The sequence below is a fragment of the Capricornis sumatraensis genome, chromosome 16 (assembly GCF_032405125.1).
Source record: "Capricornis sumatraensis isolate serow.1 chromosome 16, serow.2, whole genome shotgun sequence".
NCBI lineage: Eukaryota > Metazoa > Chordata > Mammalia > Artiodactyla > Bovidae > Capricornis > Capricornis sumatraensis.
The window spans coordinates 50,631,407-50,649,030 of record NC_091084.1 but is presented as its reverse complement, the minus strand read 5'-3'; the positions used below and the strand labels follow the sequence as shown (position 1 = coordinate 50,649,030).

The following is a 17,624-nucleotide window of genomic DNA, read 5'->3' as shown; positions in this document are numbered from 1 at the left end:
AGGCAAGAATACTGGAGTGGGTTGTCATTTCCTCCTCCAGGGGATCTTCAACCCAGGGATCAAACTTGCATATCCCATGTCTCTTGCATTGGCAGGTGGATTCTTTACCACTGAGCCACCTGGGAAGCTCTCTGTAAACTGACCTAATGATGTCTAAAAGATCAGTTATTGAATAAATCATATTGCTTTATGATTCTCATAGTTCTAGTGGAGGGCTAAGCCTACATGGCAAAGAAGACTTTGGGATCTCCCTCAGATAAAGGTGATGGGTGTGGAGGTGGGGACTAAGAAGGTTAAGGAAAAGAAGGACTCTTTATATCATTACAAATTATTTTGTTGTAGTGAAACCCTTGGTTACTAGCTATCTGTTCTCCCCCATCTCCCATTAAGGCAGCTACACTTAGTAGTACAGCCATCAGCTCTTGAGGACAAATATGATTTTCTTATGTCTCAAACAAGTTCTTTTGAAGATAATGTGAACTCATAAAGAAGCAAATAATTATCCCTTAATATGCTTACCAAAATCATGTAAACGCACCTAAGTGGTCCAAATACCACTAACTGAAGAATTGTTTTCTAGGCATCTACATTTACCAAAACTTTATTCTAGTGAAAAACTCTTGAACTGCACATATGTGGCTTTTTGAATGATTTACCTTATAAAGCACACCATAAAGAAGCAAGTTGTAATGCAGTCAACTATCAAGTGAGATATGAATTCTACAGCAATAACAGCAATAGACCTAATTAAGTTTTGTGCCTAAAGGAAAGTCTCCTTAAGTGGTACCTAGAATGGTATCTAAAGAACATATCACTTCTGGTCTTGGGAACTGATATATGTATTTGAAATATATACATGATATATATGTATATACATATATATACACACATCTATAGGCATGTGTGTGTATATATAAATATACATAAAACACAGACATAGGTATAGATACAGATAGAGATATCAAAAGAATAAGAGCACAAAGTTCCATTAGGAAGAGCAATCATAACACAATGAACTGAAAATTTTATGTAATTTGGATTCAATGAGTACACAACAGATGAGATTTTATGGGCAATAAGTACATGAATACATATATTGTATAACCTACAGAGAATTTTATTATCCAATGTTTACAACAGTGTCTTTCACTTATTAATATATGTTATATGCATAAACACAAAATAGAACACTGCAAAAGATGAAAAGTACACACACTGATGGATATACACATCAGTTTTCAAAGTGCTTTTGTCTACAAGTATACATATGATCACTAGGATGATATCTGCTTGAAAATACCAACCTGTGAGTCCAGATGACACAAGGTATTCATTTTCTTGTTACCCATGTTTTATTTTTTGAATGAATTATGCAACATAAAATAATTTAAAAAAGAGAGAGAATCCTTACTTCTATGATATCCTTAGAAAAGATCTATGCCTCCTAAAATCCGGTTCTTTCAAAATTTCATCCATTGAGAATAAGTGTATATTTCCTCTGCTCAAAGACTATTTCTCCTTCTTTGAATTTAGGTCGTTCATAAGATAAGATGGTGTGTTTTATGGAATATCATGTCTTGTAAAGTTATACTAAGATCACCCTTTTCTCCACCCTTCTCTACTTTCATAGCAACCCGAAGTCGCTTGTACAAGAAACTAATTTAGAGCCAACAAGAAACTCAAAGACCTAGCTTTTATATGCAGCAGCCTCAACATAATATTCTCAGAGGATAAGCAAGAATTGCATTTGTCACAAAGGGGTCCCTATGGAATTAATGCCAGAAGAAAAACTATTTTGTATACTTGAAGTAATTGATAATCTACATAATTTGAGAGCTAGCAGTTTATTTCTGTATTTCCTCAGATTTTAGTGACACGTGTAGCCATTTTTCAAAAATATGATATTATTTAATGTCAACCACTTAACAGGACCTGAAATCCTGAAAAAGGTAAATAATATATTGTTTATTCCTTTGATTAACACAGTTTAATTACAACTTGAAACAAGAGTGAGTGACTCGATTTCCTTTGGATATATTCCTAAAAGTGGAGTTACTGAATAATATGGCACTTCTGTGTTTTGCTTTGTTTAAATTTTTGAGGAAACTCCATACTGTGTCCCATCATTATTGCACTAATTTATATTCTCACAGAGTACAGGGATTTCTGTTTCTTCACAGTCTGTCCAGAATTTGTTGCTGTTGTCTTTTTTTCACTCTAACCTTCATAATAGGTGATATCCATTGTGACTTTGATTTGCATTTCCCTTATGATTAGTGATGTTGAACACCTTTTTGCATATAAATATTAGTCATTCATGTCTTCTTTTGAGAAACATCTCTTCAGGTCACTTGCCTAATTTCTAATGGAGTTACTTTATTGTTGCTGCACTGAGCTACATGAAATATATGAATTCCTCATATATTTTGGATCCAAACCCCTAACAACTCCATGGCTTGCAAATATTTCCTCCCATTCCATAGATTATTGTTTATTCTGTTGATTGTTTCCTTTAACAGGAGAGAATCTTTTTAGTTCCACACAAACCCATTTGATTACTTTTGCTTTGCTGGCTAATTTTTGATGCCATGTCTAAAACATCATTGCCCAGACAAATGTGAAGAAGCCTTTTTCCTCCATTTTCTTCTAGGAGTTTTATGGTTTCAGGTCTTTAATCCATTTTTGTTCATTTTTTGTATGATGCTAGATAGAGCTCTAATTTCATTCTTCTGCATGTGGGTGTCCAGTTTTGTTTTGTTTTGTTTTGCTGTTGAAATTAAAAATTTATTTCCAAATGAAAATATGTGGTAGATTTTCAGGATAATTTGTAGCAGTAGCCGTGAAGTTGCATTTGTAATTCTATTGTTACTATTCTACATAGTTTTTGCCCAATACCATTTATTGAAGAGAACATCCTCTTTTCCACTGTGTTCTGGCACCCTTGTAGAATGTATGGGTTTATTTCTAGGTTGTGTTCTCTGTTACATTGATCTGCTTTCTCTGACTTTATGCCAGTTCCATACTGCTTTGATTATTATGCTGCTGCGGCTGCTGCTAAGTTGCTTCAGTCGTGTCCGACTCTGTGCAACCCCATAGACAGCTGCCTACCAGGCTCCTCCATCCATGGGAGTTTCCAGGCAAGAGTACTGGAGTGGGTTGCCATTGCCTTCTCCATTTGATTACTATAGCTTTGAAATATATTTTGAAACCAGGAAGTGAGATGCCTCCATCTTTGTTCTTACTCAATATGGCTTTGACTATTTGAGATCTTTTGTGATTCCATATGAATTTTCGATTTTTTTTTTCTATTTCTGTTTGAATGCCATTAAATTTTCAATAGGGTTTACACTGAATCTGTAGATCACTTTAGACAGTTTGGAAATTTTAACAAAACCAATTCTTGTAATCCATGAGTGTAATGTCTTTCCAATTACCTGGATCTTCTTTCATTTTTTTCTCAATAGCTTTATAATTTTCAGCATTCAAGTTTTTTGCCCCTTTGTTTATGTTTGTTCATAACTATTTTATTCTTTTTGTTGGTATTCTGAACAGAATTGTTTTCTCAATTTCCTTTTAGCATTGTTTACTGATTTTGTACAAAAACAAAATGATTTCTTATACTGATTTTGTGTTGTGCAACTAAATTTATTAATTATAATAGTTACAATTAATAAACCAGAATACTAAACTATTCACTAGTATCAGGAGTCATACATTCTGCACTTTATTCTTGCCATCTTAATCTTTCTTCAATTGGCTCTCCATCACAGCTGCTAAACTCACTTATCTGCTTTGTAATGGAAGACTCCATCCCATATTACCCGGAATTTTACTAATAATTTCCCTCAATGCCCAACTTTTTAATGACTCATTTCACACTCTTTAAAAAGAAAAAGTGGTTTACATTACACTATAGACTAAAGTTGAGGTTAAGTATTCAGACATACACACACACACACACACACACACACACACATATATATGCATTTATTGAGTATTTAATTCAATATATATTCTTCCTAACCTGGAAATAAAGGATTTTTATTTATTTATTTATTTATTTATTTATTTGCCAATTTTGGAACCATCCATTTTCCAATCACATAGAGAGAAAAGATGTATCTAGGGAGCCTCAAGTGTAGGGCTCACAACAAAGGGCTTGCTATCTTTTAAAAGACTGTGTTTAAAGGATAAGTAAGTTTCTGTATATATGCACATACATATACAGGGAGGCTGCTTCATTAAAAGATTGTGTCAGAACTGCAGTTCTGACAACACAGAGGTTGAAACAACTCTCTGTTGTGTAACACAGCTTGAAACAACTGTTTGTGTTCATACTGCAAAGTTGAACATGATGGCTCCTTACTCATCACAGCTCCAAGCACCAGGTAAAGAAGATTTCTGCTTAAAGGAACATCAATCCATACACAGGAAACAGGTATAGCCAAACTAAGTATACATTCATGTAGTGACTTAGAAGGTTTAAAGAGTATTACACGGACTATACAGGCCAGAGATAAGTAGTAAAAAGGCAAAATACCAACAGAGACATGAAGAAATAAGAAGAGGATTCCAGTGTATCCTACTGATCCAAGAAAACGTTGACATTAATTCTTAAATGACTTCACTTTCAACTCTAGTTAATCAATTTTAACTGCAATTAATTCTTTCCTAAAATATTTTCTCCTTCAAATCCACAAATCAAATACTTTACCATTCAAAATAGATGAGGAATATTGTGAGAAATACGGCTAGAGAAGCAAGATTATGTGTGTGTGTGTGTGTGTGTGTGTATAAGTGTACATATATATATGAAGGTGTATACAAATCGATGCATTTTTATACATAGGCATATATACACAAACGAACTTCTCCATCTCCCACAATATTCCCTATCACAATGAACTGTGAAGTGAAGTGAAGTCGCTCAGTCGTGTCCGACTCTTTGCGACCCCGTGGACTGTAGCCTGCCAGGCTCCTCTGTCCACGGGATTCTCCAGGCAAGAATACTGGAGTGGGTTACCATTTCCTTCTCCAGGGGATTTTCCCAACCCAGAGATCCAACCCGGGTCTCCTGCATTGGAGGCAGACGCTTTAACCTCTGAGCCACCAGGGAAGCCCACAGTGAACTGTAATGACATGAAATGTATGTATGACCTTTGTTTCAAGACTATTCTTTTGCTATATCCATCCCTTTTCTTGAATTTCTTCATTATGTTTTTCACTCAGTAAGCTTCAATTTACAATTTACAATTCAAATAAAATCTAAGACAAGGTAAAACTAATCTGTGGTAATAAAAACAAGAATTATTAATAGTTGCTTGAAGTGAAGAGAGGTTTGGATGATGATTTGGAATGTGGCCTAAGGGAATCTCTGAGATACTGAAAATTTTTAGTACCTAAAAATTAGGTAATGATTACATAGTAGTATACATATATTAAAAGTTCATCATATTGAGAAACAGAATCATTATCCTTTTGATGGACATTTCCGCCATTGGGGTTAGTCTGAAAAAGACTACTACAAAAATTACTATATAAGACTTACTGTGGACTTATATGTGTTACTTTTTAGTAAACACTATATAGTAGAATTGTTGGGTCATGAAGGAATTTTGTATTTGTTTGAAAGTAAAATTCTAATAGAGACAAAAAAGATTAAACCACATTGATATGAAGCATACAAAGAATATACATATATGTACATACATTTATACATATATACTAGTGTTCAATAATGTAGCTATAAAATGAAAAATCTCTCTTTGTCTTTCTTGCTTTATGCTTTAAAAATGTATATTTTACCATTCTATGTATATGAATGGCTTTAAATTCTTTGTGGAATAATATAATATTAAATGAATAAATATACACATAAATATATACAATGAATAACATTTCTGAAATGTTTTTTGCCTAAAGGAGATTATATTCTTTTAATGGAAAATCTCAAATTAATACATGCAGATTGGAGAAAGGAGAAAGTGGGGAGGCAAATACTCCAGAAAGAGTGGACAACTGATAAAAACCTTACTCTGAGAAAACAGTGTGATAGGCATAAAAAAGGAGAATGAGAAAAAAAAGAGAGAAAGTGGAAGAAAGGAAGGAAAGACACAAGAAAGAAGTGAAAGACGAGCAATCATAAAGGAGTAAAATGAAAAACAATCAGAAAGTAGAGAAAAGAAGGTAAGATAATGAGATGGGAAGAAGGGAGAGATGTCAGCCTTTGGAATAAATTCCTAAGGAAACTGAAGAAAAAAGGATAGCAAAAGTAATGAAGATGATAACTATTAGTGCATGAAAGCATTTTCTTCTCCTCATAATTCAAATTGATTTTGTTTGTGTACTGAAGCTGGATAAATAATTCTGCGGCTGGAAAACTACTGACAACTTACTACCCAAAATAAAAACATAAATAAGTAAATAAACGAAAATGTGATGGCATCATGAGAGGATTGAAAGTGAGTGCAGACAGTTGAGCCTCACTCAGAAGAAAACTACCTAGGTGCACATCCTCATATTTTGGTCACTGTCACTTAAAACCCCACAATCTGCCTGCTTGCTACAGAAACGCAATTTGCCGTCTTCACATTGCAATCTTAGTTAATTAATGATTTTTGAAGTAAGTGAGTGAACTACTAAAGCTCCGGGTCAGGAAACAGTCTACATTTGCAACCGCTGAGAGGGAAAACCCATTACTGACAGCCTTCTTCGATCCTTATCTCTTCCGTTCAGTTCAGTTGCTCAGTCGTGTCTGACTCTTTGTGACCCCATGGACTGCAGTCCCGGAGCTTACTCAAACTCATGTCCATTGAGTCAGTAATGCCATCCAACCATCCTTACCTCTTAACAACTATCAAACTCTTCTGTGACAGTCAGTTAGTATAGTTAGCTTTGAATAAAACATTTTAAAAACCTGACTACTCAGCAAGTCTCCTTTATAATAATGAATAACTTTAATGTTTTTTAAAGATATATCTAAGAGATTCAGAGGGTTATCAGCACATACCAAAGCTCTGTATACCTAAAACAGTAATTCCAAAGAGTACTTTAAGCCTTTAGAACTCTAAGCCCTTAGAGTAAATGGGACAGAAAAGAGCCCAGGAATGACCTGCTGGGCAGTGTGCTCACTCATGCTCAGCCTACTGCTTCGGCTAGAGGGAAATAGACTAACATTTTAAAATGCTGCCTTGGTCATTAATTTTTTTGTCCATTGCCATGTCATTTCTGTTCTCTGTGTTTTGAATTTTTCATCAACAAAAAGAGAGTTGGGGAGCTAGATTAATATAATTTAGAGTTGAAATAATTTTGCAGATAATTTAGTCTCATCTTATTATTTATAGTCCTCAAGTAATTTATTATGTATGAAAAATGGTTCCCATGATTCTGGATTCAAGTCACCTGGAGGCCTGTTGACTCTAATGTTCTTCGGCTTCCTGAAAACTAAAAAGAATAATTATGAGCAACAGACCATTTATGTCTGTGGAGATATGGTATATGTTTGAGGGATATGGAAAGTAAGATAATATAGAAAAATTATAAGCCTTGGAAAGGTTTAGTATCTTATCAATTTATACAAAATATTAGTCTTCTTTGTGATGGGGCAGAAGATATCCCAATCTCCTTTCTGGCTTCTTGTTTCTACTGGAGATCATCTATTAGCACCTTTTCTTCCTCTTTTTCTCAATAAGTAAGAATTAGAGAATCCTGTGTGTGACTAGATTATTTATAAGCTATGGTGCACCGGGATGACCCTGAGGGATGGGATGGAGGGTGGTGGGAGGGGGTTCAGGATGGAGGACACATGTATACCAATGGCTGACTCAGGTGAATGTACGGCAAAAACCACTACAATATTGTAAAGTAATTAGCCTCCAATTAAAACAAACAAACAAACAAAAAGTTAAAGGTCATCAAACCCAAGCCCTTATTGTTTCTCATCCCAACTGTATCTTTTTAAATTTAAATTTATTTATTTTAATTGGAGGCTAATTACTTTACAATATTGTATTGGTTTTGCCATACATCAACATGAATCCGCCACGGGTGTACATGTGTTCCCCATCCTGAACCCCCCCTCCCACCTCCCTCCCCATCCCATCCCTCTGGGTCATCCCAGTGCACCAACCCCAAGCATCCTGTATCCTGCATCAAACCTGGACTGGAGATTCGTTTCATATATTATATTATACATGTTTCAATGCCATTCTCCCAAATCATCCCACCCTCTCCCTCTCCCACAGAGTCCAAAAGACTGTTCTATACATCTGTCTCTTTTGCTTTCTCACATACAGGGTTATTATTATCATCTTTCTTCCATATATACGCGTTAATATACTGTATTGGTTTTAATGCAATTTAGATGCATTGGGCTCACAGCATTTTATTCCTACTAATTCACAAAGCTTGTAAATGAGCAACTATTGCAAATACACTTTAAAAAATTATGTGACATTTCCTAACTATATGATACTAAAGATATCACCTTAATATTTTGGCTGTGGTCAATCTTATACATAGGAAGATGAAGAAAGCTCTTAAGCTCTGGAATTTTCATCTTGTGAGTTCTTTTTTTTTTTTTGTTTTTCCCCATTTCTATAATCAATGAGTTTTCAGTTGTGTGTTTTGTTTGGCTTCTTCAATATCATTAGCTTGTTTCTTGGTAAAATAACCAGTTTTTTCACAGCTACTATAGATAATATCTGAACTGTGCCAACCACCAATCTATTCTATATATTATCTCATTTAGCACTGAGGTAAGTGAAGTTATTACTCCTTTACAGGCAAGTGAACTCTCATATTCCATAAAATCTTCAGCAAGATTCTATAGTTAAGTGTGGGAGGGTGGGATCTAGGATTAGTAGCCAGGTCATCTGGCATATTTTCAAGCACTTGATTTTAACTTCTTGTTTCTCAGTCACTCAGTTGTGTCCGACTTTGTGACCCCATGGACTGCAGCACACCAGGCTTCCCTGTCCTTCACCATCTCCTGGAGTTTGCTCAAACTCATGTCCGTTGAGTCCATGATACCATCCTACCATCTCGTCCTCTGTCGTCCCTTTCTCCTCCTGCCTTCAATCTTTCCCAGCATCAGGGTCATTTCCAATGAGTTGGCTCTTTGCATCAGGTGGCCAGAGTATAACTGTGTTGACTGTGCTATGCTGTGCTTAGTAGTTCAATCGTGTCAGACTCTTTGTGATCCAATTACTGATAATTAGACAACTAATCTGATAAAAGCATTGTCATCAAGTGGGTGTGACTATTTTTGCCTTTACAATTCAGGCAATTTTTGAATTCAGGAGATACTGATTTATTTGGATTCTGAGATTTCCTTTTCTCTTAGCTTCTATAGTTTCTCACAACTCACACATAATTATTAGCAACATCTTCCATACATTTCATCATTTCTCCCACTACATTCTTCCAAATACCATATATAAATATCAAAGAAAATTATTGGTCACAACATTTATTGCTTTAATCCATATCTTATGACTATTATGACTATAGTACTAATATCAGTACAGTATATAGCATTCATATTGGTGCAGGATCACAAGCAAAGGGATCTCAGTGTACCTCCATCATTCCTCTTTCATTCGTATGAAAATTTTTATACCCCAAATCCCTTTTATACCTCTATGCTGCTGCTGCTGCTGCTAAGTCACTTCAGTCGTGTTCAACTCTGTGCAACCCCATAGACGGCAGCCCACCAGGCTCTCCTGTCCCTGGTTTTCTCCAGGCAAGAACAGTGGAGTGGGTTGTACATGTGCTTTAACTGACTATGAAACAGCTATTTATATGATCTTTTCAAGAGACTGACACCATAGACAAACAAAAATAGAGACTTCTGCTTCTATTCATAAATGGCTTCCTTTTCCATGGTATATGAATATGACCAGATCAGAGGAAACCTCTTTGTGGAAGTAGTTTCAATCAGTTCTTAGGCATAGACAGACAGTAGTAAAATGTGAAATGGTCCAAATATTACAGAATGATTAGTGAAACAGACATTAATAGGAAACAAAAATAAATTTCTTAAATTCGAGATTAGGTTCTTTTAAAAGGGAACACAAGTCAAATATAGAAAAGAGTATAAATCTAGGGAGATACTAAGAGTTGGTCATTATATTCAAAAGTGCTTCAGAATCCAAGCCAAAGCTAATTAACCACAGTATACTGTAGAGAGTCAGTACAATTTGGGGTCACAGTACAGTGTAAAGCTATTAAAAAGAAAAGTAGGATCCCCACTGCATAAAGCAGAATATACAACTAGTTATCTACTGAACTTTAACTTGTGGAGGAAAAGCATAATATCATTCACTCAGCTATATGTTACATGTAAACTAGCTTAGTTCTGCTTTTGACTCAATTCTATCCTATTTTTAGCTTTTACCCTTCTTGAAATATTTCTCTCTATTCTTTTTTTTTTTAATTTCCTAAAGCCTCCTTGTAAAAATATCCTCTGTATTTCACCTTCCCTAGTCCATGCAACAGTTCTCCTTAAACATAAATGAAGGATAATTTATAGAACCAACAATCCCAGAAGCCTTTAAAAATAGATCACCTTCTCCAAATCTCCTCTAAGGGGCATGCTTAATGCCCTGCCAAATAGTGACTTGTTCAGCATCTTGATATTGGAATAAGTGAATGTAAGAAAGCTTAACTCTTACCGATATACAATTGAGAACTAATGCCAATGACTTGGGGATAAATAGCATGCTCTCTGGGACCAAGAGTAGACTGCTTAAGGGTGAAGATTCCCAATAGGATTGTGGACTAATGATCATGGGCGACAGCAATAGTACTTTCTGGATCCTTAAGAATCCTAGGGAGAATTTGCATCTATAGCAAAATTGGGTTGGTATCTAGAGATAAAGAAAGAAAGCCTGACAGTTTTGCAAACAGCCCAGACTCTAGGTCAAGGAAAATGCAAGAAGAGTGTTCTGAGTCATAGTTTCTACTTATACAAATGGTAGGTTAGAAATCCTGAGACTTTTCCCTGTTGTCTCTAGTAAAGGTTTTGTAGGATGGCTTTCTACCGCCATCCTGTCATCCTGCATAGAACCTCTCAATATTCTGGCCTGATTGTCATCTAAACCACTAAGTTTATTTCTTTAATGTCCAATATGTCTTAATGATAGTGAGGTCAGTGTTCTGTTTCACTTCTCATTCATTCTCTTCTGTAGGCATGAGAATCAGCGGTGAAAAGAGATCACGAACATCCATGGAATCCATGAACATGTCATATATGGACCCCAAAACAGTGACACTGATTGGTATCCCTGGACTGGAGCATGTGCAATTTTGGATTGGGTTTTCCTTCTTTGCTGTGTGCCTAGTGGCTCTTCTGGGCAACATCATTTTACTGATCATTATCCCTACAGAACACAGTCTGTACCAGCCCACGTACATCTTCTTGGCAGTGTTGGCAGCCACTGACATAGGACTCTGTGTAGCCATTGCTCCGAAAATGTTGGCTATCTTCTGGTTTGGCTTTTATTCCATGGCCTTTGATGCTTGCTTAGCCCAGCTGTTCTTTATCCATGCCTTGCAGGGTATGGAATCTGGAATCCTGTTGGCAATGGCCTTTGACCGCTATGTTGCCATCTGTGATCCTTTGAGGCACACGACCACCCTTACACCTTTCATTCTGGTTAGTATGGTGCTGGCTGTGGCAATCCGAGCAACAGTGCTTGTTGGCATTTTACCCATTTTACTCAAAAGATTGCACTTTTTCCAATCCATTGTAATTGCCCACTCTTACTGTGAGCACGTGGCTGTGGTCAAGCTGGCTGCAGAGGACACTCATGTCAAAAAAACATGTGGTCTTTTCATAGGTTTCACAATTCTAGGATTTGACAGGATTTTCATCCTCATTTCCTATATCCTTATTTTCCAGGCTGTTTTTCGTCTACACCAAGAGGAGGCACGGCTTAAGGCATTCAACACATGCACAGCTCACATTTTTGTTTTCCTTGAGTTTTATATTCTTGCCTTTTTCTCCTTCTTCAGCCATCGGTTTGGACATGTTGTGCCCTCTACCCACATTCTTCTGTCTCCCATCTACCTCCTTGTGCCACCTGCACTCAACCCTATTGTCTATGGCGTGAAAAATAAGGTAATTCACAAGCATGTGGCATGGATATTTTTCCTGAATCACTGATAATAGTGGTGATCCATCAAATATTAAGATCATAGGAAGAATATTTTCATTTCCTAAAGATGGAGATGACATTGGCTAAACTCTGTGTATTCATTGTTAAAGACTTCACTTCATCATACTCAAACTTTTAGACATTTATTTCACAAACTACAGATAGAATAAAATAAAGTCTATTCAGGTTAATATTGATATTAGTTCTACTTAGTAATTTTATTTCTAATTTCATTTTTATTGCTTCCTTTTAATTTGTATTTAATTTGTAATTATATTTTTTACTGATAGGAAAATTCATTAATGTTTTTCAATATTTTCCTTTTGCAATATTTGTATTTTAAACTACAGTTACATCTTAAACCATTTTCTCTGCTGCAGCCCAGAATTTTGACAAAAGTCTTAAAGTGCTGTAATATTCCAGTAACTAATAACAAACTGTCATTCATATCTTCCTGGCTTAAACTTTAAAAACACCAAATCAGAGTCCCTCATTTGGAGGAGCTTCTTGAGTCTACCCACATTCCTAATATATCTTACTAGATGGGAGTAGAGAATGTTGGTTACAGTCTAGGATAGATATCCTAGTGCAACAGTCACAGCTAAAGGAGCTTTCGTCCAGGTGCACAGTTGCTACCACAGACTTTCTACTGGTGCCATTGACATCATTTGTTACCCCTAGAGCATCCCTCAAACTGAACTGCCACCTTAACCACTGTAGGCTAGCCTTGAAATATGGCTGACCTACCAAAACTCCAGTCTTCAAGCAAGCACAGAGAAATTTCTAGGTGATTCTCCATGAGTTGGAGCTTTCCCAGAGAAAGAGACAATCAACCCACAGCTCAGTTTCATTTCCTACAGTTCTGTCTAGCCCTGCGTTCTGGCATCTAGATGTATGTCTAAATTGTTGCATCTCCTGGGAAAGATTCACACAGTCTTAATAATGATAGGAGTCAAAGCCTGTTGACCTTTCATATATGGGCTTGCAGGTATTCTCACTCAAGATCAGTCAGGTGGCATGGCTTAGTTTGGCCTGTAATCATCATTTGTCCCAGTGGCATTGTCATTCATATCAGTTCAGATATGGCTACATTCATGGGTAGGCTCATTTCATGTCCAAAGTGGAGGAGATAAATCTTTCTTCCAATACAGATATAATTTCATTCCAACTTTTATAAATTGTTCTTCTGGATTTGGATCCTTAAATGTGAGCAATAACCCAGGCATGGTGACGGAAATTGTGCCATCTTTCTCAGTTTACCAGTTCAATCAGTTGCATACCTAAGGTTACTTTATACCATGGTGTACAGTACTGTTCTGTGCTAGCAAGGCACTCTTCCTGAGCCACGGACACAAAGCTGGCATTCCTCACTATTCAGATAATCAGTTGCTTCAATCTCATAGTGCAGTTACCTCTTTAACTTGTACTGTTACAACAAGGCCTTGAACACAAAAAGAACCTTTACATTTCTAACCATCCTGGGAATGTTCTTAATCTGAATCGATCCATCTAATCTCTTTCTCTAAGCCAGCCATATTGTTAGGTTAACCTATAACTCTGGTTAATGCTCAAAGTATTAAAAAAACATTGTGTTTTCAAATATCCCTGTGAAATGCAATTTACTTTACAATAGTAATATGATCCAATTGAAGATAATGTTATCCAGAATATTCTAGGATCCCTCATGAATATTTTTTCACAATCCTGAATGTGAAATATATCTTCCTTATACTTCTGAAATAGAGGTAGCACAAGAGTTGCCCCTCAAAAAGTCCCTGATGACTTCTATCAGTTAACAAGAACTAACACAAATTATGTCATTCCCTTAACAGATTTTTATTTAAATATGCATTCTGTCTTCTCGGTATAGGGTACTTATATGTAGCTGCACACCTATAATGTAACTTAGCTCCACTTCCTCAGACAACTGATTAAAACTATGCATCTCTAGTAGACCACATTATGTTCAAACAAAAATTTATACTAATTATGACAAAGTAGTATTGATACAAAGATTTTTTTTAATGACCAACGTAATAAATAAGAGGTCTAGAATGGACAGTTGTCTGAATATGACAAATATATCACACAGCTCAATAGAGAATAATGTTCTTTCCCGTTAATATATGCTGTTAAGTTGAATATTCATATTTACTACTCTAAAGTTTAGTTCTAACAACTACACCATATACAAAGAGCAGACTGCAGATTTATTTTAGATTTTAATAGAAGGGCCAAATAATAAAGCCATAAGAAGAAAATATGGGAGGGAATATATCTGTATTATATCAGGGTAAGCAAAGTTTTCTTAATGAGTATTAAATAGGCCATTGGACTATGTTAAAATTAAGCTTTCTATATTCATCTAAAAGCACTACTAATTAAAGGAGAAAGATACAAGGAGAATATATAAACATTTAATTGCACTGACTCCATTGATTACTCCAGTGAAAATTGCTAACATAACTATATTCTTCAAACACAAGACTATAGTTATAGCTTCATTTATTTAGGTCTTTTAAAAATTTCTTTCAGCAGTGTTTTGTAGCTTTGATTATGTAAGTTTTACATATATTTCTATCTATTTTTTGAGCTATTATAAAGTATGTGCATCCATGCTAAGTCGTTTCAGTCATGTCTGACTCTGTGCGACCCTATGGATTGCAGCCCATCAGGCTTCTCTGTCCATGGGATTCTTCAGGCAGAATACTGGAGTGGATTGCCATGCCCTCCTCCAGGGGATCTTCCCGACCCAAGGATCGAATCCACATCTCTTAAGTCTCCTGTAATGGCAGCTGGGTTCTTTACCACTAGCGCCACCTGGGAAGGCCATTATAAATGACACATTTTTAAATTTTAGTTGCAGTTGTTCATTGACTGAATTTTGTACATGGATCTTGATAAACATTATTTCCAGAAGATTTCCTTAAATTCCTTGGTATTTTCTATGTAAATAGCATGTCACTTGCAAAAAGGGATAATTTTATTTCTTTTCAATCTGAATGTCTTTTTTTTTTCTACCCTTAATGAATATACAAAGACTTCAAATATGATATTGGACAGAAGTGGTCAAAATGATCACCCTTACTTTGTTTCTGGTAATAGAGACTAATCTTCAACCATCACTTATATTGTTCTTTATCAACTTGAGAAAGTTTGCTTCTATTTCTAGTTAGCTAAAGTTGTTTTTTTTTAAATCATGATTGGATATTAAAATATTTTCAAATGATTTTTGCATGTGCCAATAAAATTATATGACTTTTTCTTGTTACATCTTTTAATGTGGTGGGCTTCACTGTTTGAGTGTTCAGTCATGCTTGCATTCTTGAGACAAATCCTACTTTTAGTGACATACTGTTTGTCTCTTTATTTTGTAGGATTCAATTTACTAATGTATAGGTGAAGATTTTAACATCTATATTCATGAGTATTGATCTATAGCTTCTTTTCTTGTACAATTTCCATCTGGTTGTCATTATGAGCAAGTTTGGCCTCATAAAACAAGTCTGAAAGTTGTTTCCTTTCCCTCTTAGCTTCTGGATGATATTGAAAGTAACTGGTGCTATTTCTTCCTTAAATATTTGATAAAATTCACTAAGATATAGATGTAGAAAAAACATTATTTATTTATTCTTGAGTGTATTTTGATAGTTTGTTCCTTCAACAAATTCATCTGTTTCATCTACATTGTCACATTTATGTGCATAGAATTGTTTGCAGTATTCCATTATTTCATTTTGTTATCTATAAGGTCAGTATTGATATGCTTTCTTTATTTTCTAGTTTTGATGTTGGTGATTTCTCTCTGTGTCAAGTAAGTTACAGATTTATGAAAGAAACAGGCTTTGGTTTCATTAATTTTTTTTAATCTTTTGTTTTCAATTCAGTTTTTATTTTTAGTATTTCTTTCCTTATATTGTTTTTGATTTATTTTGGCCTCTGTTTTCCATCTTTTTAAGATGGAAACATAATTTAGATATTGTTATTTTTTTAATGTAAAAATTAATGCTATCATTTGCCATTAAGAACTAGCTTACCTACCACAGAAATTTTGGTTTCTTGTATTTTTATTTCATTACATTTGAAATATTTCCTAATTCTCTTTGACACTTCTTCTTTGAGCTATGTATTACTTAGATACTCTAATTTTCAAATATTTTGGTATTATCTTTTTCTTGATAGCATATAATTTTGTCATTGGCAATAAGTTTAACTGCATTAGGTCAGAGACCATATCAATACTTTGAATCATGTGCTAATTTTTCTTAACAATTGTGTGTCCACTTAAAAAGAACATTTATTTTTGGTTGTTACACACTCTTTTTATTTCAAATACTTTTGCTCATATTTATTTATTCTCAGTTTTCAGTCAACTACGTTTTCACTTTTGCCTTGGTTTCCAGGAAACTAGACCAGTCAAAGCAACAGCAGCAGTGGAGAAAGCAATATGTGGGCTTTTCTGGACATGCATAGTTGCAGAGGAAATTTGAATATTCTCTAAGAAATGTTCAGGTAGTAAGTAACATAGGGATAATCTCCATAGAATAATAAAAAAATGTGGGAGAAGCCTGAGACATTCTGTTTTTCTAAGAAGATATCTACATTTTATTTTACTTAAAGTATTACCCTTGACTCCAATCATTATATTATCTTTCATATGCCACCTGTTCAGAAATTTTGTTACCTGTGTCTCCAAGACATGTCTAAACCTAATTTCGCAAATTCATTTCAACCAACCTTATCCAAACCATTATCATCTCTTCTGAATTGCTGCAATATCCTACTAATTTGTCTTTATCTCTCAGTTTTCCTCAACTCCTACAAACTTTAACTGATTCTATAAATAGCAGTCAGAGCAACCCCATTAAGATTTAACTTAAATGCTGCTATTACCTTGCTCAAAATCATCTAATTATTTTCTGTTTCATTCAACGATAACCCAGAATTCTTAGTACAAGCTATACATGGTTTATGGTACAATACCATATCATTTTCTCTTTTATTTTCTACTGTTTTCCCCACATCACCACTCATCATCCTGGCCTCACTGTCCCCTCACCCCATGCTTTTCTCGGATTAAAGTCACCCATGTGAACCTCCGATTTGCACATTTAACTGTCTATTGGGTATTAGCCTTAGAATATTTGACATTCATCTTCAATTAACATATCCAAAACTATTTTTCTCCAGTGTTTCCCATATCACGAAGAGTAAATACATCCTTAAAATTGCTTATGATAACATTTCCAAAATTCTTCTCTGTAACTCTTTCATATATCCCATTCAAATCAACAAATGCATTTCACTTTTCTACCAAAATATCCAGAACACATATTTATCTAATAAAATTCTTACAAACTATTATTTACTTCTTGGATATTTGATATAATAATGTAGTATATTATTAGTTCAAAATATTCACTGAACCTGCCTGATAGAGCTGTTGGAGTGTTATTTTTCAATCCT

At 35.0% G+C, this 17,624-nt stretch overlaps 1 protein-coding gene across 1 annotated transcript; it reads left to right on the top strand.

Moving 5' to 3' along the window:
- Positions 1-11,227: 11,227 nt before the first annotated feature.
- On the top strand, positions 11,228-12,166 carry LOC138092691 (olfactory receptor 52A1-like). The gene has a single exon (XM_068988766.1). The coding sequence runs from the start codon at positions 11,228-11,230 to the stop codon at positions 12,164-12,166; it is 939 nt and encodes a 312-aa protein (XP_068844867.1).
- Positions 12,167-17,624: the final 5,458 nt, after the last annotated feature.